Here is a 23808-nt window from a genome sequence, read left to right on the forward strand (position 1 = left end):
AAGGATAATGTGAGAGATGGAGGGCATGCACTAAATAATTATATTCAAAAGGAAAATTCCTGATTGTTGGATTTCCTGACTTTGTATATCATAATTTTTGTCTTAAGAATGCTTTCATCCGTACATACGTGGTCTTTTGTTACACCGAAACACCACCCTATGCAGATAGAAATCACACTAACTTAAAATATTTACATCAAATCCCATTTGTTAAATAAAGAATGGTTATTTTGCACTATATATACATGTTCTTCGTGTCCGCAAGAGCGTTGGTTGGTCCACCTCCTTCCCTTCAAAACAGGGTGGGACGCACCACTTAACACCATATGCTAAAACCTAATTACATAATCCTTTGGTACCACTACTGCTTACATTAATGATATACAACCCTGAGAGCCTCTAGAAAATTCCTGTACATATATCCTGTTTTAGTTCCTAGACCAAGTGTCCTGATTGTCGCTGCTTTCTCGATTCAAGCAAGAAGTGAACTCCAATATGCATACCATCTTGTCTGATACAAGTCTGAATAGGTCATCGTACTTTTTTCCATTCTTGGCATACAATCTTCTGCTTCTTGTAGCATATCTTCTTCTCCTTGCAAACAAAGCTCGAGCCAACATAAAGAGGGTTCCATTCCATGGCCTGGTTGACAAGGATACTTATGATCTCAGGTTGCGGGATCAGATCCTTTTTACCCGTGAATACCAAACATAGAGCTACAAAAGCTCAGAGAATCTGCAGCAATTCTTGATGGGTACGTGGCGATCAATACCACAAGATAAATGCAGACCTGCACAATTCACCATATCTTCTGTCAACTTTAGACCCTAGATATCTGATTCCGAGCCAAAATGGCATATTGCTAAGTGAAGAAGTTTTGAAAATTGAACCAGCTAATCTGAAAGAATTCTAACTCATCATCACCAGTCTCTGGAATGGCAGCTTCCGTTCACTCTCTCTGCCTCCTTGCTCAAGATTATCAATAAATTCTCCTCTCAAACCATCTGTAATACCTTTATGCTACCGCTCGAGTTTGCAGCAATCACCATGTCTGACCTGCCTCTCCAGCAAACGCTTGAGACAAACTGTCCATTATCATCACTTGTCTCTTGCCCAGTAATTGGATCAATGGAGCCAAACTGGTGGGAAGTTATCGGCATGGGGAAAGTTTTATAGTAAGCATAAACCTGTAAAGAAATACAACACAGCATTTAGGAGCTGTTTCTTTTGGGCATTTAAAACAACATAACAAGTGGTGGGGGATCAATCACAAGTCCAGATGATCAAAACAGAGAATTATTGTAGTCTCTAATCTTGTCTGGATTTCCCTGGGAAAATATCCCATCAGCCTGTGCTTAAATCCTACTTCAGTTAAAGTGACAATACACATGGTCAGTTGTGGATGTGCAGAGCAGTACCATGGCCATCAACTGAGGTTCTTGCACAAATTAGCTGTCCTGTTGTCCACATATCTATCTTAGAATGAAATAAGACTCTAATATAATACGATCACCGGATTGTTATAGCAGTTGCTGGTGGATAGACTTAATGTTTTAAGACAGTGACTTGGGATGGGATACGATTTGAGTCATTTATTATTTCCACATGATTAGCTTATGGATACAGTCTGTAAAAAGCACAACATTTATACAAGACAATTTTCCAAAATAAATATCCAACAAGTCACCTACAGGTATAAAGCTAAATAAGCTGCTGCATAAACAAAATTGTCTCCGTGATCCAAGTCGCATATGGGTTAGAACTTCATGGGTATCACTAAAGGAACTGATTAGTAGATTAATTCTGCATAATGAAAGAATCTTGTAGGTCCAACCATTTAAATCAAAACTATATCTACCAAACAACAGGAAGAGGATGAAAAGATGAGGCGCCATATAGAAGCTAAATAGCCAATGAGCCAGAGACAGCCTAAAAATGGCGACAGCTTTAATTCCAATTTTCAGACATTTGAAAATGGTAAATAAACTTACTTCATTTGTTTCTGAACCACAGGCTATATATCCATCAGAAACTGATAAACCGACAAAGTTCTGCAGGAACCATAAATAACGACTGTCAGTTATACCTCTAATAGTTATAAAACATGCAGAATCATAGAAAGTTAAAAGTGGAAGCTATCAAGCAAGCTACAAACCTTTTCATTGGTATGACCACTAAAGGTCAGAGTGCAAGCACCATTTGACAACCCACCAGTGTTGGTTCTGTTAAGATCCCAAAGCTTAAGGTTATTGTCGGTTGATGCAGAAACAAGTGTTTCTGCATCTAGAAATTTCACATAGCTGACTGCCTTTCCATGTCCAGACAGAGTACACCAGGGGATCCTGGTATGCCGCAGATCGTAACAATATATCTTGTAATCAGCAGAACCAAAAGCCAACAAATGGGAGGAGTGTGACGAGAACTGGACACAGCATACATTGGCCACATTCCTAATCGTGTCAATGCAATTTTTCTGCCATTCACAGGAAAACAATATTGTTTGGCATTAAGGAACAATCATGAAAATCATGAATTATTAACTTATGAAGCACAAAAATGAGGTCATTTATGACTGAAGTAATACCACAACATTTGTTCCTCACTTGTTTGCAAACTCATTACAACTTCATGTTTAACCGCGTGATCTATATTCAAGATTTTACGTTCTAGTGGGACCGGGGACATTTTGGTTGTTCCATCACATTCCTATGAGAAAACAGCATAGGGACGAGGTCGGGCCTCCGAAACCCATCTACACGAGGAGAAAAGAAGAAAGGAAAGAAAAAAAAGGAAGAAAAGATGAAGAAAAGAAAAAATGAAAGAAAGGAAAAGGAGATGAAAAATAAAGGAAGGAAAGAAGGAGAAAAGGAAAGAGAAAGAAGAAGAAAGAGGAAAGAATAAGAACGAAAGGAGGGGATAAGGGAAAAAGAAAAAGAAAAGGAAAGAAAAGAAGGTAGAAGAACAATAAAGAAAAGAAGAAAAGAAAGAAAAGAAAGGAATGAAGGAAGAAGGATAAAGAGATGGAGGATATTTACCGAGATGCATAATTAGTACTGCTATCGGGACGGGATGGAATAGAAATCAAGAAACCTCCATCCCATGGGATTCAAAACCATGTCTATATATATGCACATTGTTATTAAATAGATAATATAATGGTGCCATAATAGCATTGGCAAGTGCAAGTTGCCAAATAGGTGCTAAAATTAATAGAGATCCACAATGTCAAAGGCACTACTTAGGAGTCGACTTTATTTACATTTTAGTTTCAGAAGATATTTATTCCAAAATAAGTATAACTTTTAAAGTAACCCTGAAAGTTATCCAACTCTTGGATGTGAGATTGAAAACATGCCTCATTAATGCTCCAAAGTTTTACAGAACAGTCATCACTTCCACTGGCAAGCTTAGTAGGATCCACTTGTGAGAAATTGACAGACCAAGCTCTTTTTCGATGCTCTATGAACTGTGCAAATCCTTGACCCGTGCTTGCATCCCATAACTGCATGCCACCCATGCCAATCAAATTACATAACCTTGCAACAAAACCTAGTCAAAGAAGAAGAGCAAGAAGAGATTGATGGATACACTGAATTTATAACTAAAGAACAATAAATAGTGCTTCTGATTAAAAGTCACCTGAAGGAAAAAGAAGAGCAAAAAAAGAGAATACAAACTATAATTTATCTCAAATCTTATGTTTTAGCACTAGCCTGAGCTATGGAGCAATATAGTAAACAAACAGAAAACACTGAAGTTTTATGGCATGAAATGACACACCTCATTGAGAAACATTTATGAACATCTAAATTACAAATAACAGCTGAGTTAAGTTTCAGAAAAACTCACCTCTTAACCTTAGTCTATAAGGCTGGCCATCCGAGAGAGTTAAACTCAGGAATCAAATTATGATTCACTGCCCTATGGACTTTCTATAAGCAACTCTCAGCCCATCAATCCTCTAACAAATGGTGCCAAATTCCTACACAAGGTAGTGCGGCCAAGGAAGCAGCTAGGACCACCAGTTGATAAGTTGGGAGATCTATTGCATTGGTTATATAAGTTAGACATGGAAAATGACTGCATAAATAGAGATTTGGCATGATTTTAATAGATAACTCTGCAAACCTCTAAGGCATGAATTAAAGAAATCAATACTACTTTTGCTTTCCCCATATTAAAAACATACAATGCTTTGAAACGAACATTAATGCCATTATACAAGTTTCAAGTGCAAGTCCATGCTGTGCTAGTACCAGCGCCCAGCAAAACACCTATCAAGGCCTTTTTTTTCAAAATTTTAATTAAAGATGGGCTATTAGGTCTTTTTCTCTTTGGTTTCAGCATGGGATATCGTGGCACATGTCATGATGGTCATTTCAGCATGGCAGTGATGGCTCATGACAATGGTCACTGGCTGACACTTCCTATGCCAGTGATACTCAGATCCTTGGATCACATAACCATCACTCTTATGTTTGTGAACCATCTCTCATTGGTATCTTTCTTGTACAAGTGATCAATATGCTTTCAACTATATGCCCCAGCTTCGACTACTAATAATTTTTGTTCGGCTATTGTTAAGTATTACATACAAAGACACAGGAATGGAACTGGAATCCTTCATGGCCACATGAATTACAAGTCCCAATTTGTATCGCCAATCCTGATTGGATCCTAACTGTGTGGAAATTTCAGAGTAAGCATGGAAAACAGGCAAGCATGCCTTTCGGTGACTGATGGTTGGTGGAGTTCAAGTCAGAGATGATGCGGAGGCCTCCCAGTGGCGAAGACCGGTAGTGATTAGCCGCTAGACAGCGATGACCTCTTAGAGGCCGAGGGTAAGGGTAGGTCGATGGCCCTCAGGAGGAAAGCCTCGATTTGGGGACAGTGGTGACCAGCAGCGGAAGTGAGAGGGCCATCGAGGAGCTCGAGCAGATGGCGGGGATAGAGTAGTTGCCCTCACGAACTTGCAGAGGACAGCAACATGGTTGGGAGCGAGAGGGCTCCAACAAAGGGATGGCAAGCTGCTGGTCGCCAGGATGGAGATAGGGATCAAGAAAAAATCGGGGATTGGTGGAAAAATAGGGGAATGATTTTTTTTTTTTAAGTCTTTTTGACCTGCGGAGGGATCTGACTAAGGTGAACCTAATGGAGTCGATTGTGTGTTGCACGGTGCTGAGCATTAAGATTGAAGAGCACAATTTCAAGGTGATGCTGTGGGGGGACAGGCGTGAGTGAGAGAGGGACAGCAGCGGAGATGCCATGGCTGTGGTGGTGGATCGAAGTTTGCTTTGATACCAAATTGACGCATGGCAGAAGGAGAGAGAACAGAGAAGAGAAAAGAAAAGGTTAAGGGAGAAGGCAACTCAAAATTCTGTATTCTCAAATCTCAATAATATAAATTGTATTCTCAATTAACACGGTAATAGATTTATATAGACAATCCAAAACTCTAATAAAAGCCCACATAGAAATAAGATACTGGAGTCCTTATAAAATTCTAGTCCTATAGTCCACATAAAAATAAAATTTTCTAATTCCCAAATAAAATAAAGTTTCCTAATTTCTATATTTATGCCTAATAGAAGTGCACCTAGATTTCAGTACTCCACATCGGCTCAAATAATATCAACAATCCTAAGTCTTGAAACTCGAAAGACAAATATATACATTCAAGCAAGTATTGCATGACGGCAACCAGTGCTACACAATACTGCAGCCAGAGACAACACATACCACTTTAGGAAATCCATCAGCATTAGATCTTCAGGATTTACAATACATCCTAAGCTCGCAAAAACATCAAAGGAATCCCTCAACAGGCATACTTGTCAAATGAGGTCTCACAAAGCTAACCTACATATTAGGGGGCATACCTGATGGTTACAATTATGAAAATCATTGTGCATTTTAACTTAATTTGTACTTCCACATAAGGTTTGACACTTGTGACACCTTCAGCGGCGGTCAAACTTCAAGAAATCAGATTCTTTGTATGTACTTTGAATTAGTGAATACTGAATGCAACCTAGTAACATTGACACTTATATGAAAAAACACAATTTCATGTGCAGCAAATCACAGGCCTCTGACCAAATAACCAGATTTACTCTTCATTTTCAGGAAACAAAGATAGTTCTGAAAAAGCTCTCAATATTACCCATTGATTCCATATGAAGCAAGTTGGTTAAAAAAAGATGCTGCTATAATTATGAGGATATAGATAATTACTCATGAGTATAAAGTTAGGGTGGAAATTAAAGCTATATACCAAAGTAACCACCCAAAGTACACTAGAAATAGTATGAGCAGAGTTATACGACCAAATGAAAAATCACATGAGCATAAGGAATACAGACCTGAACTACACCTTCATGGTCTGTCGAAGCTAAATAGTTCTTGATATAGTTATTCCAACAGACACAGCTGAGTTTTGATCGACTCGACATCTCAATTAAAGGGTAGTGAATATCAACATCGTCATTTAAAAGAGCATCAAACTCAAAAATCTTAATTTTCTTTGATACCCCAGCAGCAGCAAAATAGTCTTCATCCCGGTCAAAACTCAATGAACAAATAACATTTGCAGAGTTAAGGATATCTACATTCTTCAAACTTCCACGCACTTCAAATTTATTATGTCGAGCATACTTGCATAAACCATCAAAAAAGGCTCCAAGACAGTCAGTTGATTCAGTCAACATGTCAGTACCATTCTCAAATCCATAACATTTATCACGAATCTTCAAAACATCAATATCTGGACGTGTTGGAGCATGAGTTTCCAGCATCTCAACTCTGGATCTCATGGAAAAATATGCACTTTCAAGTTGGTCCATATTCCTCATCAACCTCTCCTGATAAATACTTGACCTGGACATGCTAGATATATCCTCCACATTTACACGTCCTTTGCAAGAGTACATGTCTGAGATATCACTGATGTTATGCAGCAGATCTTTGCCATTAGAAACAAAATTAGCTCTTGATAAATGTCTTCTCTCAGCCTCTTCAACATCTGCTTTTAAACGTCCAAGGTCTGCTTCTAACTTGGCAGTGCGCTTCTCTTTTTGTTCTTTCAAAGATAAGAGGAAATGCAACAACAAGTCTGCTTCTGCATCTTTCTCATCAACAGCTGCTGTTGAGTGATCTAAGGATGATAAATCTCTACCTTCACATATTAAATCACATAGCAGCACATCCCTGGCACAAGAAAAGGAGAAGCACCAATTATCAGAGGATGACTTCAGTGGACAATTCAGACTAAAATGATACTTAAAATTTATGTAAAGGAGGAAAAAAAATATCCCCTTCTTAATTTAATTTGATGCCATATGTAAAATTCTACCAGCAGACACTAATACACATACACATGGACATAGTTATACATACATACATATATATAAATAAAGAGGTGGTCATAGTGGTAATTTAAATAAGAAAATGAGGTTTGCATATTACAATGCAAAATCCCTGTGGACAGATTCAAAGTGGTAATTCTTATTGGACTAGCACCATTATATGGTGAAAAAAATTGCATTCAAAACAGATAAACAAGGGCCTCCTTTCAAGTGTGGGCCCTCTACAACCAAAATGTAAACAAGTCATCATGGGCAAGATATGTTTCCATTTCGTAGCATAGATCTATCTAATTCTTTACTCCTATTGATTGGTAATGGGCATTGCTTGTCATTCTCAATTGGCCTGTCATTCTGAAAATTTTTCAACAGCTGCTGAAATTATCTCTCTGTTCAAAAGCTAAACAAAAGGGTGTCGTATTCAAGGTAGATTTGGAAAAAGCTTTTAATAGTATGGTCTGGGATTGTCTTCTCCAGCTCCTATCAGCTAGAGGCTTTCGATCCAAGTGGTGTAAATGGACTTTTAACCTCCTTAGTACATCGAAATCTTCTATATTCATAAATGGCAAACCTGGGAGGAATTTTCAGCATTCTAAGGACCTTGGACAAGGCGATGCCCTCTCTCCACAACTCTTGTTATTGGTGGCAGATACTCTAGATCGAGTCTTCAAGAGAGCAGCATCCAACAATCTAATTGTAGGTATCAGTCCACTCCAAATCACTGGTCAAATGCAACGTCTACAGTTTGCAGATGACACCTTATTGTTTTGCAATGCAGATGTCGTCCACGTTCACAACCTCAAGTTTATCCTTTACTCTTACGAGCTCCTAACTGGTTTGCAGATCGACTTTCAAAAATCATATGTGCTTGGCATCAGATTATCCAATTCTCAAGTGTCAATGTTTGCTAATATACTGGGTAGTAAGAAGGCTGAGTTTCCCATTACCTATTCAGGTATACTTCACCACTCATCCCTTAGAAAATCAGATTGGAACTCCCTTATAATAAAAAATGGAAAAAGACTAGCAGTATGGAAAGCCAATACCTCATCAATTGTTGGAAGGTTAACACTTGTGAATGCGGTTCTCACGGCCACACCAACCTACTGGATGTCTGTCTTTCTTCTACCAAAGGAGATCATTTGAAAAATTGATAGGCTAAGAAGATCATTCCTCTAGAGGGGCAAGGGTAGCTGCTCACCAGGTCATTGCCTGGTAAAATGGACAAACATTTGCAAACCTAAGAAGTTTAGAGGCTTGGGCATTATTAATCCTTCTGTCTTCAATCAGATCTTGCTCCTACAATGGTGATGGAATTTTTTTGAAAGCCTAAGTAAGCCATACTGCACACTGGTACAAAGGATTTACTACAACTGATTCTTGCCATCCAATCCTACAAACAACATTCATAGGCATGCTTCACCCTTTTGGAAGGGTGTTTTGAAAAATCAAGAACTATTCCGAACCCTATCATTCCCCCTAGTTGGAAATGGTCTGCGAATTTCATTTCAGTATGACCAATGGATGGGCGATCTACCACTGAAAGAAAGGCTCTCGATCCTCTTTTTGATGGCTATAGATTCTGGAACCTCTCTCAACAAATTTATCCAACAGCAAGACCTCCTCACAACGTTTCAATTGCCACTCCCATCACGAGCACTTGAAGAGTTTCAGATGCTTACCTCAATCCTTCACAACATAGAAACATCAAATGAAAGCAATGGAGTGAGTTGGAGGTGGTTCCAAATATCGAAATTCTCTGCCAAGCACTGCTACAGATTTTTAATTGATGGGGGCATTCGACTTGCCTTCAGTAAACTTGTATGGAAGATTCAAGTTCCTGAAAAAGCCAAGATTTTCACCTTCCTATGTGTCCAAGATAGGATCTTAACACGAATTAACTTGGTGAAGAGAGGTTGGACAGGACCAATCAACTATAGCCTCTGTGGCGATCACTTGGAGATAGGGGTGGCAATCGAATCGGGTCGGGTCATAAATGGATCAGATCAATACGGATCAGATCAGAAAATCGTCAACCCAAACTGTTTATTAAATGGGTCAAAAATTCAAACATGAACCGACCTATTTATTAAACAAGTAATCCGATCCGATCCGTTTGACCCATTTATTAAATAGGTCAAATTAGGTTAAACGGATTAAACAGGTTAAACGGATTAAACAGATTAAACAGATCGGATTAAATAGATTAGAAACAGGTTAAACAAGTTTTAAATAGGTTAAATGAGTCTTAAATGGGTTAAACATGTGAAACAAGTCAGATTAAATTGGTCAGAAATAGGTTAAACAGGTTAAATGGGCTATCTAACTCAACCCGCCCTGAATATTAAACGAGTTAAATGGGTCAGATATCTAAAATCTAAATTCGACCCAATTATTAAATGGGTTAAACGGGTCGATCCGTTTATGATCCAAACTCGTTTAACCTAAACAAAAACCTGTTTATAGCGGGTCGAACATGGATTGGATTGGCGGGTCGGATCATATTTTACCAGTCCTACTTGAAGACAGTAGACCACTTGGTGATCGGATGTCAGTTTTCACAAGCAATTCAGAACTACCTTTTCTCATACGTTAGCATCCTAATATGCCATTCAATCAACTAGAACTTTGGGGTTCATAGCACTCACCGCTTCCTAATAAGGATCTAATACCTGGTATAGAAGCTCTAATCGTAGCGGGATATTGGTGTCTTTAGAAGGAGCGGAACAATAGGATCTTTCGATTTAGAGCAGTCATGCCTCGCCCTACTGCACGTTGGCAGCATCCCTCTTCCTATCATGGATCTCCTTCACTTTGCAGAAGTACACTACTTCCATTTTCATAGTTCATGATGCACTCCATCCTCTTGTCTCCTCTAGCTCGATGGCTTAAAATGAGAATGAAAACTGCATCGGAAATGAAGTTTTCAAGATCTCAACACTTCACTATTACTTTTGAGGAGAAACACTACAATGCCAAATACCACCTTCTTTCCCCCTTGAAAGGTCAAGTCATCTGCTTGTGTGGTGGGCATGCACACGAGAAGCATCCTGCCCTCATGGTACAAGCACATTATTAATAGCGAAAGGCTGTGGGGTTGGAACCCAAAGCATGGTTTTGTCTGGAAACTAATGCTCTTTTCTGTAACTCTAACTATTAAGTAATAATATTACTGAGTTAGGCTTTCCCTGACTCATTTCAATCAAGAAAAAATAAGCATTGCCTAGAATAGGCAAATTTCAAAATACTGAGGGCCATGCATTTGCCACCGAGACATACTCTACCATGCTAACTTCTTGTACAATTTTTTTTCCTTGTGCATGAGTTAGCTTGGCCCAATGCCGCTGTTCACTGTCCATGTTCACTCTTAAAGTGCTTAGAATCCACCAGAATCACACCTTAAGATATGTGATCTCTCCAGGCTTTGGTTGAATCTTGGAAGCCAATAGTGCATGCATGAACCAAGTGGATCAAGAGAGCACTAACAAGTTTGGCTTGCTAATGGCTTGACAGCATAGTGTAGCAATTATCGCTTTTATGAGATGGACAAATACGTGGGTTCCAGGAGTGCAAAACATGTTCCAGCGAGGTTGCAAAATGTGGCTTGCCAACCTGAAACTGGAGGGTTTTGATGGAAAGGGAAGTGAGGCAAACTGTTGGATGCATAGGTTTGCTGTCCGTCGAACATGTTTCATTAAGCTTGCAAATTGTGGCTTGCTCTCCTGAAACTAGAGGGTTTTGACAGAAAGGGAAGTGAGGAAAATGTTGGATACATAGGTGTGTTGTCCACTGAGTAGTTTAGCACTGCCTTTTCTGTCAGTTATTTGCTTACTGTTATAACTTATTAACTCTTGATTCGTCCTCCTTCCATATGTAGATTCCTTCTATAGCCCAGTAGCCAGTTGACCAGTCAAAGGCTCTTGCTTTACGCCAGCCAATGATCAAGAACAATGTGCTCACAAATATATAGTCTCCGGCAACATTAGAGCACTAAATATGGTTGAATGGCACCAGGTGGCCCACTTTTTATCTGTAGTTGTTTATGATGGTCCCCCCCCCCCCCCCCCCCGTCATAATTTCAAGTTTATAACTTACCTTGGGCATTTCCTTTCTCTACTAACACACTCTTGAACCTTAAGGCTCTCTTGTCTTTCGTAACTAAAGTGTAAATCTCAGGCTTCTTTATAATCTCGATCTAATGAAAAGGACAAAAATAGGCACATCTCAGATGGAGTACGTCCCTGCTGAAAAATGGGTTGCTATACCTATAAAGGATCTAACATCCTTTAGGCTACGTCTATGAAAGTATCTTCAGCAAAAACTACAAAACCCTGGACATCACGTGGAGTTTAGGACTGTATGAGAAATATCTGAAGTCCTTAAGCCAATATATCTTAATGAGACCATCAGTTTTAATTTGATGGTAACAGAGAATAATAGAAATCAGGAAACATCATCATGCTTGCTTGCTTTCTTGCTCAAAAAAAAAAAAAATTACTGATTACCAAACATGACATCGTAATGGTCTTTTTCTAAAGCTTGAATGCTGACTGCATTAAATTGACTTCTTTTTCAGGGAAAAAAGGCTAGAAACTAAGATGGTAATGCCTTTGCATTCCATGGATATGAGGCCACAAAGTGGACCTCAAGCAGATGCGACAAGTTAGGCTCCCACATATTAGAAGTTAGGGAATAATGCCGTAGTTTCAACTTTCAGCCTATGGCTCATGAGACTTTTCCCTCTTGTTACTTCTTCATCGGACAAGATTAATTTTCATGATCTAAAGATGAGTCATGTGCATCTCATTCCATTATCACAAGCCTAGGCTGTGAAAAAACCTTTGACTTTTCTTTATATTACAATCTGGAATGAAATCTAAGTCCACCTAGAAGGCTGATTTCACATAATAATTTATTTAAATATAATATGCTTGTGGACCTCAAATTATTAGTCATGATTATCATAGCATCAAAATGCTAGAAAAAAGCAAACAGAAAATTATTTTCTTGCATCCTTTAGTAAATCTATGCCTAAATGAAAAAGAGAAGCATAATAAAGGTCATGACTGTTAAACATGAAAGACTTCATGGGAAAGGCTTTAGCAGCAGTTTTCATTAGACACCACATGTACAAAATATTGTCCCAATATATAAATCGTATTTGCATTCAAGTACATCAATAATTATATCAGCAGGAACTTACCTTGACTTGGGACGAGATGAAGGCACTGGATGCAGTAACCAAAGACAAAATCCGGCCTCCTTAGGACTTTTTGAAAGAAAATTTTGAGGAAGAATCCTATGGCGAAGATCTGACATAGCAGCAGAATGCACTTCCCATGTTTCAAAATAGCAAAAGAGCTGAAGAGGAAGAAAAATATCATATCAATAGAGAGAGTTAGCATATCGAACTCAATTCCTACGATGTGGAAGTTACCTATGCAACAAGTGTCAACAAAACAAATGGCATAAATAGAGTTAAGGAGCTAAAAATGAATGATAAACTGTTCCAACAGAGATTTGCAGTTTTTAGGCACATTAACCATTGTCAATGATAAAGAACAGTTTGGATTCCCAAGCTACATGTATCATGAGTCTCCATCATTTAAAAAGGGCCTCTGGAAATTTTGAATAACAGGTTGTAGTGTACCAGGAAATGCACTGAATCAATAGCGTTTGATCAGCAGGTTAATTAGTTGGATCATTCAACCAAGAAAGATGCCGCATCCATCAGATTTCGAAGGAGAATAATAGAAATCACATATTTATCTCACCCGGAGGGTTCATTAGTTGGACTGTTCAACCCAGATGATATGGGATCAGAGGCACTGCGTCCATCAGATTTCGAATTGGGAGGAGACTGGTTGCTGGGTATTTGAGAGAGGGAAATATTAGAAATTACATATTTATTTCAACCAGTCAAATTGCAGTTGACCCACGGTTGAACCAGAAACCAGCAACCCAGCCACCACAGCAGTTTGATCCAGGTCAACAACTTCAGCACACTATGCCAAACAACACTACATAAAACAAATGCTAATATGAGCTATATGGAGGCACATAATATGCTGGAAATGCTTATACGCTTGTGTCTAAACCTTATTTTGATGGTCATCACAAACTGGTAGGGAGTGAACCAATTCACTTTATGGTCTTATTCCATGCAAAAGAATCATATTTATTTTTAATAGTCTATCTAAATCTTCTTTCTTTTTCCTTCATTATCTTCTAATGCTTTCCCCCAATGCAAACCAACTTGATTCATTGAACAAGAGCAAATTGCAACATATAAACCCAAATCAAAATAAAAGAAACCAACAGACACATAACTACGGATTTATGTGGATCAAAAGATATGAAGACTATGTAAATATGTAGTACTCTATAGGTACATGCATCTATAATTAAGAATAATCTCAAAAACTCCATCACATGAAAATTCAGAATATAGCTAGACATTGATGAGCTTTTACTTTATTAAAATATAAACTATCAAAAGGACATAGTAAACATTCTTCATACCTCAAAAAGAAGAACCCCAAGACTGTAGATGTTCGAGGAGAAAGTGCATATACTGTCATTTGTCTCCTCCGGACTAGCATACCACCTCCCCTCCAGGTTCAAAATTTCAGATATTGACTGTTGGGTTCTGGAATTGGGTTTACTTGGAGTGCAGGATAGGTTACAAGTGTCATATGATTCCCCAAATCCTACTTGTTCCCTTAAATCACACATAGAATTTCTTTCTCTGGAAATAATAACATCAATTTCTCCATTATGATCTTCACCTTTCAAGCCACCGGTGGGAGGATAAACATGATGCTGCGTGCTGGTACTATGATGCTCATTAAGTTTCTGATGCTTTGACATAAAAATTTCGTGGGCATCTTTATTCTGTTCCATGTACACTTTCCTTTTCAAGTGATTCTCCAAGGGATGAAAATCTTGACTTGCTGAGGCTGACAACTGCTCCATCTGACCTTGGGGAACAAAAGAGCCAATGTAGTTAACTTGATTTGAAGGCATTATTATGAAATATGATGGCCGTAAATGCTGTAAAGCAAGTCCTTGAGCGTGGCAACTATCTACAAGCTCCAGGATCTGCTTAAAGATACGCAGCCTCTCAATCTTGTTTATCTTTTTGTGCTTGGGTTTAAGCCATTCCCTCAAGCTAATTCCATCATCATGAGAATTTGAAACCCTACCACTGCAGCCAGCGAAAAGTGCCATGCCATCTGCTTTTCCACTGGGTCTATGTGATGAATTAGAAACTATATCAACATTGCCACTAGGCCTTTCGATATTTTGACTTTGGATCATCATGCCTGGGGCTTGATAAGTTCCTTGATATCTATATGCGACCCCCTTACCCTTCAAGGAGTTCTTGACCAAAACTTGTGGAAAACCTGGTGCAGATAAGACCTTAGTCCGGATCCCATAAGGCGATCTTGTCAGGGCATTGCTTGAGGCCATCTGGTTATCACTTTCAGCCAAATGCTCAGAGAACTTGTAATTATTTGGGTCCAATTGTGTGCATGGCGGAGGTCTCTGAATCCTGGGTGGTGACAGAATTATTTTCCCTGCATCCTCCTGGTGGCCCATTGTCGATGATTCTTTGGCTGCCACATCTCTCTGTCCACCTGCAAGCCTCCTAAAATTTTGCCATAGGCTTTTCCTGACAAGTGGTTTTTCTCCACTAACAGAGCTGTCACCAATAGACAGGTTAGGATTCTTGTAGTTCTTCAGAGTCAACTCTTCCACCATAACTCCAGGATCATTTGAAGAGCGAGGGCTTGCCCAAAGTGGCTCAGACCCAGATTGTGAAGCTGTACCGTAACTTAGATTCTTTCCGGCTATAGTTTCTAGAAACATGTCGGGTGAATCAAGCAAAGAGAAACCTTCAGGCCAAACAACTTGCCGAGAGACGACTGGAGCAGCTGTTTGCAAGGGATTGTGGGTATCTGGTTGCGGTGGTGATTGATCATTCTCTTTCCTTTTCAGGTGAGTAGCCTCCATGGAGCTCTCTATGGTCTCACTCACTTCAGCATTCCCTTCCATGCGGTTCAAATGGAGAACTTGAACTGAATAAGATGGGCAAACTTCAGGAACCAAATGGGCTAAACATAATCTTAAAAGAATCCACAGTTGCATGAACTGCAACAGAAATCCCCGGCTTCCTCAACAAGCCCGTAACACTTTTCATCCGTACATATCGCATGCACGGCAAAAACCCTACTACATATCTAGCTATCAAACAAATATAGGACCTCAGCAATACATTGAGCAGCTTTAAAGCAATAGCCAAATGAACAACCAAAAAGAAATCAACTATATAATCCGTTCCTGGCGTTTATTAAGCATGAATAAAACGAACCCAAAACCAATAGCCAGAACCATATCAAACGGCGAACATTTCTTGGAAAACTCCGGATATAACCCAGTTAAAACCAATGCCACAAAGAAACCAGTTAGAAAGGAAAGATCTTTTAACCACCAGAAATTCTCAGACTCCTCTTCAAATGCCAGCAATCGTAGCATTTGATTACCGATTCCACTGCACCGCCGAAAAATCCAAGTTTGATGAATCCATGTACTCGATTAAGACAAAAAAAAAAAAGAAAAGAAAAGACTGTTATTATAAAGAATTAGAATGAACAAACGGAAAGCAAGATTAAGATGAAGAAAACCCACATAAAGAAGGAATCAAGGCAAAAAGAAGAAGAAGATGAAGAAGAAGCAAACACGAACCCTAACTACTCAGGCCGCACCAAAACGAGTGAAAATTGAAGCAAAAAACCAGAAAATCCGAAATCGATTCGAACTTGAGCGATCGAACTCTGCCCAAGTCGCGACTCTATACCTAAATTAATGAAGCGAAAAACCGCGAATGCAGGAACCCTAAAATTTCCATAAGTGGAAAGAACTGAGGTTTTTTAGGAGCACTTACCACGAATGAATCTCTCTCTCCTTCTTTCTCTCTCTTCCGACGCTTGAAGCAATCAATTCGGGTCGCGAATCGGAAAACATCTTATCGTGTCTTTAGTTTGACAATTTTTAAGATTTTATTATTTTATTCCACCGCATTCGTACATGTATCTAACAAATAAATAAATAAATAAATAAATATATATATATATATATATATATATATATATATATTTGTTATATTTAATTAATTTCCGGTGGAGCGGTGCCTTAGTTTTCTTAGCCCCTCCGAGCTCAGGTGAAAAAGCGAGGGGAATAAAATAGACACGAGTTTACTTTAAAAGAAGTCTGGCTCGGTGACGTGGGGCTCCCCGGGCCAACCATCTAAAAATTGCAAATATGGGCTGAGCGCCGCTTCCTAGCAGCCGTCTAATTAAAAAAATGAAGTGACAGTTACGCCTGACCCAGATGCAACCCGAACGTTTTTTTTTTTTTTGGTAGAAACCCAAACGGGGCCAAGAACAGGGATTTAGAACCAAATATTTGGAGTTAGTTCATTTAATTAATCGATTCCATTCAAATCCATATCTACCTGTCTGTATATATATAACTTATTGGATTTCTGAGTTAGGAACGTTTTCCTAGCACTCATCCAGTTATAATATATAAACTGTGTTTATGTCTAGGATGATCTCCAAATAGCATCCAATTGACTCTTAGTTATCAGAGCTTGGCTCAAATTTGACAAACAGTGTGTGGATTGAGTTTATATTTGAGGCACTATAATCCATATCATCAACTAATGTTAATTCTATCATTCACTCAAAAGAAAATTAACGTCAATTATATCTGATCAACTGCATTGAAGCCCAATGGACTCATGTTTAGTTACATAAAAAATGTTGATTGAATTCTCAAGAAATGGCACATGTGATATGACGGTTATAGATGCCCAAAGTTGCAGCATGGCTTATCTCGGATCTAATTCGAGTTAAATATAGAATTGACGTGAATCCTAATCAAATGGTAAATAATTTTTATAGATATAAATATCGAATCACGATAAAATCATATAACAGAATGCTAACACTTGGATCCATATGGTTCACTTATCTTTTCATGGAAGGTTCAATTTATATTTTTTATATAAAATAATAATTAATTATTTTTGATGATATCAATTATTAGATCGTATAATAATCATTTTGATATCTATTAGCACTGATATCGAAGTATGTTGTAATTTGCGTGAGGAACATCCAATAGTTGGCATCTCAAAAGGAGATCAATCATTCTCTCTCTTTCAAGGTACAATCGGAACCTCCTGTGAATGTTCCGGCGGTTCATCGGAACGTTATCTCGCCCGCAGAAATCAAGGGGCCAGAAAGTGGGGCCCGCGCTCCAAGTACCGGACGGCTTTCTTTTCATCAGGGACCCATCCGACATGCAGTTCTAAGAAATCTGCCACCGCTGGGTTGCAACCGAATACATCATCAACTGTACCTTCCGTTTCTTACCTGACACGTCAGTAAAATTAGCAGTTTCCACGTATTTTTTTTCGCGGGCCAGGTTCTGATTGATGGAAAATGGTGGTTCCTGTTCGAGAGAAGAGGCCGGGGCGACGGCCCAAGAGGCCAGGGAAGGACCACGTCCCTCCGCTATAAGCTGTGGCCCGAAGGAAAAGGAAGCCAGCGGGCGTGTGGGCCCCACAACCCCGGGGGCCACCGCACGTGCGTGGGGGGTGGGGAGAGGAGCGACGTCACGTGGGCAGTCCAGCCCGGGGCCACGACGACGGAGTTCACGTGGACGATCGGACGGTGTGGGGACGATGTGGGGACATGTTGAGAAACAGCATAATTCCCATCCGCATACAGTAAGCTGTTCTCTGGCACGTGCAATTCGCATGGCCCCGCGTTTAGGGGTTTTTTTTTTGAACGGCATGTACCCGCGACGGATCTTGTGTTAGAAAAGCCACAACGCCGTAACGGAAATTTGGAATTATAGCTTTTTTTTTTTTTTTTTTTTTTTTTGCCTTTGCCTGTTTGCTGCTTCTAAAAAGCTCGGGTACAAAGTAGAATCCACCAAAAAATTATTAAACTCTTATTGAGAAAGCATTTAGTTGGGAGGAGTTGGGTCTGAAATGGGTGACTCTCATTTTAACCATTTAGTTGAAAGAATTCAGTTCTGATTTTAATTTTGAAGTCAAATTAGAATAACTCAATTTTCCTAAAACCTCTTCCCAACTCTCTCTCTTGATGATCCAAATCTCCATAATGATTTCGATTTCGATTACGAATCAAATGCTTCAAAAGATATGGTCATTCTGATCTTCATTATAATTTATTTCGATTCTGATTGTAAATCAAACATATCTTCCTCATATTAAGAACTAAGAGGATGATCGATTGCAACTAGAATTGTAATCATAATGAATTCGAATGGAGTATTGGAGTCGCCATATTTTTCGAAGCATTCGGCTCATGACTAGAATTAGAACCAGAATCAGCATAAAGATTTGAATCTTTAAGAGAGAGTCAGGATTAGATTTGAGGGGGGGGAGGGGGGTTGGATTGGGCCATGCTATTCCACCCCACCTCCTCCCAATCAAATGCCCCTTAAAAGTAGATGGCTCTAAGATGACTTACAAATATGAGAAGTGTAATTACAAAATATTGAACAAATTATCGGTTTAACAAAGCAAGATAAGCATATGTTTGTTATTGCATTTTGATTCTAAGATATTGCTTTTAAGATGAACCGCAAAAAAATGAATAAAGTAGTTTTTATAGAAAAATTCAAATAAGCCGTGAGATTGACTGAGAAAGACAAGCATAAATTTCTTATTCATTATGAAGAGCAAAGAAGAGCTTAATCCAGCTACCATTCTAGAAACCCTATGTTCATAGAGGAAATGATAATTTATTATATATTCTTATTATCCAATTAGAGAAGACTAAATTCATTTCACTGTCATTGTTACACTTTTGAGAAGAGTTGCATTTTTTCTTACAGCCCTCCCCCTTATCTGTCTTATTTTTCACAAAGAAGTTAGTATTTCACCCTAAGTACGGCTTGCTCATTCTCTCTCGTATAGCCTTATCTCCAAATCTCCAAACACTGCTGTCATCTCCTGTTGTATTTAATTCTTTTTTTGTTGTTTAACATATATACTATCATTTTTTTCTTCTGGAGATATGATCATTAGATTTAACAAACATTGTTTTCCAATCACCATGCTGCTTTCGCAGTAGTTTTACATCATAACATGGTACTCTATATTCTATAATCATCCATCGAGAAATTAAGACCATTGCTCCAAGTTAGTGATGTATTGCATATTTATACTTTTTATCAGCTTAGTCTTATTTTTTAAATTTTTACAATAATGATGATCAGCTTTAACATGTTCCAATAGATTTTGAGATTTGCTAGTAATTGCATTATTTAAAGCTGAATTTTATTGAAAACTTTTCATACATTTAGCTCATCACCTCGCAACACTGCTATGTTTTTTATGATTACCTTTCTAAGATGCAACATTTGGGAATTTTTGACAGCCTACTTTTCTCTACCAATCTATATATCATATGTTTGTGCTAGCAAGAACATGCATGCACGCCCCTTTTCGACATTATGCTGCAAAGGAAGTGCTTTAAAAAGTCTCATCGTGGATGATTTTAATAACAAAACTGTGTATCTGGACCAAAACAATGCGTTCGTGTAACACTTGGGAACAAATATATACATGCCTGCTATTTATTTTTCTATAGAAGAAATGCTTGCTTTTTTTGTGCGTGCTATATGTTAGATGGCCTTCTACTTTTGGGAAGTCGTGGGTTGCGGCAAAACCAGATCCACCGAGGGGCATACACGTGTCCAGGAGCAACATTAGAAGGCCGGAAAATAACAAAATCAGGGAAGAGAAAACTAGCACCCCTTGTGGTGTTGAACTAAATCCAATCCACTAGCAACAAAGTCCAAATCCAATCTACGAAGGACATGAATTCAACTGCAACATGACTCGCTGTTTATTGCTATCTGGGTGGTGGCAAAATCAGCCATACAAAAACTAATAGATGTCATAAGGTGTATTATTTTTGTTCCAAGTACTATTATTAGATCATCATAGGATGCTAAACTCTTCCTTTTAGTGCTCAACTAGAAGATCATGAAATCAGAGCAGGGTTTGGAAGTTAGAGATTGCATATTTAGCACTCAACTAGATACAATGTACTAGGCAACATTTAACACTGCAGAGAAGATCAACAAAAAGCAGGCGTATGTCACCTTTGATATCCTGGATTCTATCCCTTTTAGGCCATAGAGGGCCAGTTGTGTCCTTAATCATCATTACTTAAGCAGTATGATCTCAATTAGAAAATAAAAAGATTATCTAGATAGCTTGTTGTTATGACTACCAAGTTTCTTGTCTTGGGCAAATCCAGAGGAAGATTCATAGACACCAGCTATAACAACCCTAATGAACAATCTCTGCAATATACCGTGGCCACAAGGATTGAAAGAATGTCGGCAATCCACTTTCCCTGGCCTACTTCTGTCCAGTTGTAAGAAATTCTCAGTGCACGAGGTATCATATTGCTCTAAATTGTATACCAAACAAAATTTGTTTCTTTTGAGGGAAAAAATGACCATGCTCCAGAAAGAAAGACTTTAACCATTTATAAAGGAACAACAATATCCCATGAATATTACCCAATGTTAGACATCGTGTAACATAGTGCAAACAGTAAACTGGTGATTCTAGGTGTTGGGGCAATCAAATCTGCTCCCTCTGGTTTAGTATCGGCTTCCTGATTTATTGTTGGTCATTCCAATTATGGATCGGTGATAGACGACAAATCGTCAAAGTCAAGTTATCAAACAAGGTCCAATTCAAGCTTCTATGGATCTCAATGCCTGACCTTCTATCAGTGCTAGGGGATAAATAATTGACTATTAATTGGCAAGCCGACCGACTGTCAGTAACATTCGATCGATTTTCCTGACAGATACAACATAACAACTTGATCAACTACATAACAGTTGACTGATTGATATATCGGAATTACCGATCGATGGTCAGTCGGACCATCAATAGCATCGATATACAGTCGATGCGTCATATTTACTAACATAAAGTTGATATATTAAAAATCACCCGCGCATAAAGTACGTAACGATTACATACCACGATCGTTAGTGGACATTAATTGTCCATCCTACAATCGCATAGTATCGTATTAAATGAGACCCACGTGCTTAACCATTATAAACGATTAACAATAACTCATCTATAAAAGAGAGGTAAATGAACAGTATGGATAAAATACTTCTGGACTAATACTCTGTCACTTTGAATATTTTATTTGCTATCACCACTCTCCACTGACTTAAGTATTGGAGGATCTCCGTCAGATACGATTTCGATTGGTGGACTTCTTTTGCAGATTGCTCTACGTCGGAGCTAGGCGCAATAGGAGATTGACCACAATAGATTGGCGCACTAGGTCGGGAATAGAAGCGAAGAAATTATGATAAAAATAAAAGCTCAAGAGAACTCCATCGGCTCCGTCAGATAATCTTCTCATCGGGAAGACCTCCTTCCTCCACCTTCAATGGCAGAGCTCAATTCTTTGCATCTTGTTATCACTATGGACGCCCAACTCACTGCTTTAATGCAACAAATGAAAATACTGACGAAGGCAATACACAGTCTCCAACAATAACAGACACAGCAGCAGCAATCGACAGTAGAGGAGTTGGCAGTGCATACAGTGCCATCCAGGCACAGTTGCCATGCTCCACGATGATCTCTTTCTCCATTCTTAGAACGACGATCGTCTCGACACTCTCACCATATCGAACCGGCACTTTCTCGACACTCACCGTGCCGCCCGTCATTTGCGGCGGTCTCCTCCTTCGCATTAATATAGCATCAAGAAGGAGAAGAGGTCGTGCATACCCTCAACTTCTCGATCCTCGAGTTCTTCAAAAGACTCTATCTCTGGATTCTCATGGTAATGATGGCTCGACGACTACGAGTGTAAATTTAAAGAAATTGACCGTCAACTTGTCTGACTTCGAGTGGATGGTTGAAGGTCCTCCAACGACCTTGGCATCCACACTGCTTCATCTTTCTCCGATCACATCTTGGATGAGCCAATTCCGCCAAGATTCAAGATACCGTAGATGGAGCCATATGATGGCTCCATTGATCCGATCGACTATTTGAAGAGCTACAAAGCTATAATAATGATTCAAAGGGCAACCGATGCCCTCCTATGCATTAGCTTTCCGACTACCATTTGGAAGGTTGCTCGAGCTTGATATTCTGTACTTCAGTTGGAGTGCATAAACTCTTTTGAGTAGCTCGAACAATCATTCGTGACTCACTTCAGTACCAGCCAAAAGATGCTGAGAACATCCGATAGTTTCTTCTCCATCAAGCAGGATAAAGGAGAGATACTGAGAGACTTCGTGGCGCATTTCAACGCCATCACACTTGAGGTCCGAGATCTCAATGAAGATATGGCCATCTCGACCATGAAGAGAGGTCTGATGGGATCCAGATTCACTAACTCTGTGGATAAGACTCTCCCTCGAATTTATACAAAACTTTTGGAGTGCACGTATAAGTATATTCATGCGGATGAAGACGCTACTGACCAACGTCAAAAAGAAAGAAAAGATGAAAAAAAAAAAAAAAAAGTGAAGCTCCAGCCAAATCAAGTCGGCAACAACCAACAAGGAAGCTTCACCTCACCGACAGAGTCCAAAGTCGAATAATTACGGCAGCAAGTATGACTCCTATACTCCTCTTTCTGCTCCCTGTGCGTAGATTCTGATGGAGATTGAGGAAGAAAAGTATCTCCGTCATCCTCCACTGATGAAAGCACCACCAAAGAGCCACGATAAAAAAAAATACTATTGGTTTCACCATGATCATGGTTATGATATCGAACAGTGCATTCAACTCAGAGACGAGATTGAAACCCTGATCCAATGAGGCTACCTTACCAAATTTTGATGCGATCGTCTGATTCACACTCATACCGATCGACAACCACAGCCTCAATCTGAGGAAGCGATCGATAATTGACCGACAGTAGGAGTTATCAATATGATTTTCAAGTGATCAAGAGATTGGGGGGTCACTTCTGAAGAAGAATCTACAAAGAAGCAATGACTTGATGATAATGTAATTTTTTTTCGAAAGATGATGTTTGGAGAATACAGACTCTCCATGATACTGTTATCGTCGTCTCGATGATGATAGTAAACTATGTGAAGAGAATTCTAGTTGATAATAAAAGTTCAACTGATGTTTTATTCTATTCGACTTTTTCAAAAATACGACTACCAACTGACCGACTCAAAAGAGTCTCTACGCTCTTAGTCGGCTTTACTAGAGATGCAGTCAATGTGGAAGGAGAAATTACTCCCACTAACTATAAGAACCGACCCACAACAAAACACCATCCTTTTGATGTTCACGATTGTCTGAGTCCCTTCGGCTTGCAAT

The 23808-nt window shown here is 39.0% G+C and overlaps 1 protein-coding gene across 7 annotated transcripts; it reads right to left on the bottom strand.

The window, feature by feature from the left end:
• Window positions 1–26: 26 nt before the first annotated feature.
• LOC105039575 (protein SUPPRESSOR OF PHYA-105 1) lies at window positions 27–16455 on the bottom strand. 7 transcript variants are annotated; one of them, XR_003800556.2, is made up of 8 exons: window positions 13884–16302; window positions 12565–12722; window positions 6363–7206; window positions 3356–3502; window positions 2156–2473; window positions 1992–2051; window positions 925–1187; window positions 27–790 (listed from the first exon to the last, which is right to left on the bottom strand). XR_003800556.2 is itself a non-coding variant. In XM_010915780.4 (8 exons), the coding sequence occupies exons 2-8, from the start codon at window positions 15417–15419 to the stop codon at window positions 996–998; spliced, it is 3255 nt and encodes a 1084-aa protein (XP_010914082.1). In that variant the 5' UTR covers window positions 15420–15442; window positions 16309–16455; the 3' UTR covers window positions 27–995. The 7 variants fall into 7 exon arrangements, 4 of the variants coding, with proteins under 4 accessions (XP_010914082.1, XP_029119751.1, XP_073109147.1 ...); XR_003800554.2 differs by having other exon boundaries at window positions 915–1187; XM_010915780.4 differs by adding an exon at window positions 16309–16455 and having other exon boundaries at window positions 27–1187; window positions 13884–15442.
• Window positions 16456–23808: the final 7353 nt, after the last annotated feature.

This window comes from Elaeis guineensis, chromosome 2 (genome assembly GCF_000442705.2).
Source record: "Elaeis guineensis isolate ETL-2024a chromosome 2, EG11, whole genome shotgun sequence".
Lineage (NCBI taxonomy): Eukaryota > Viridiplantae > Streptophyta > Magnoliopsida > Arecales > Arecaceae > Elaeis > Elaeis guineensis.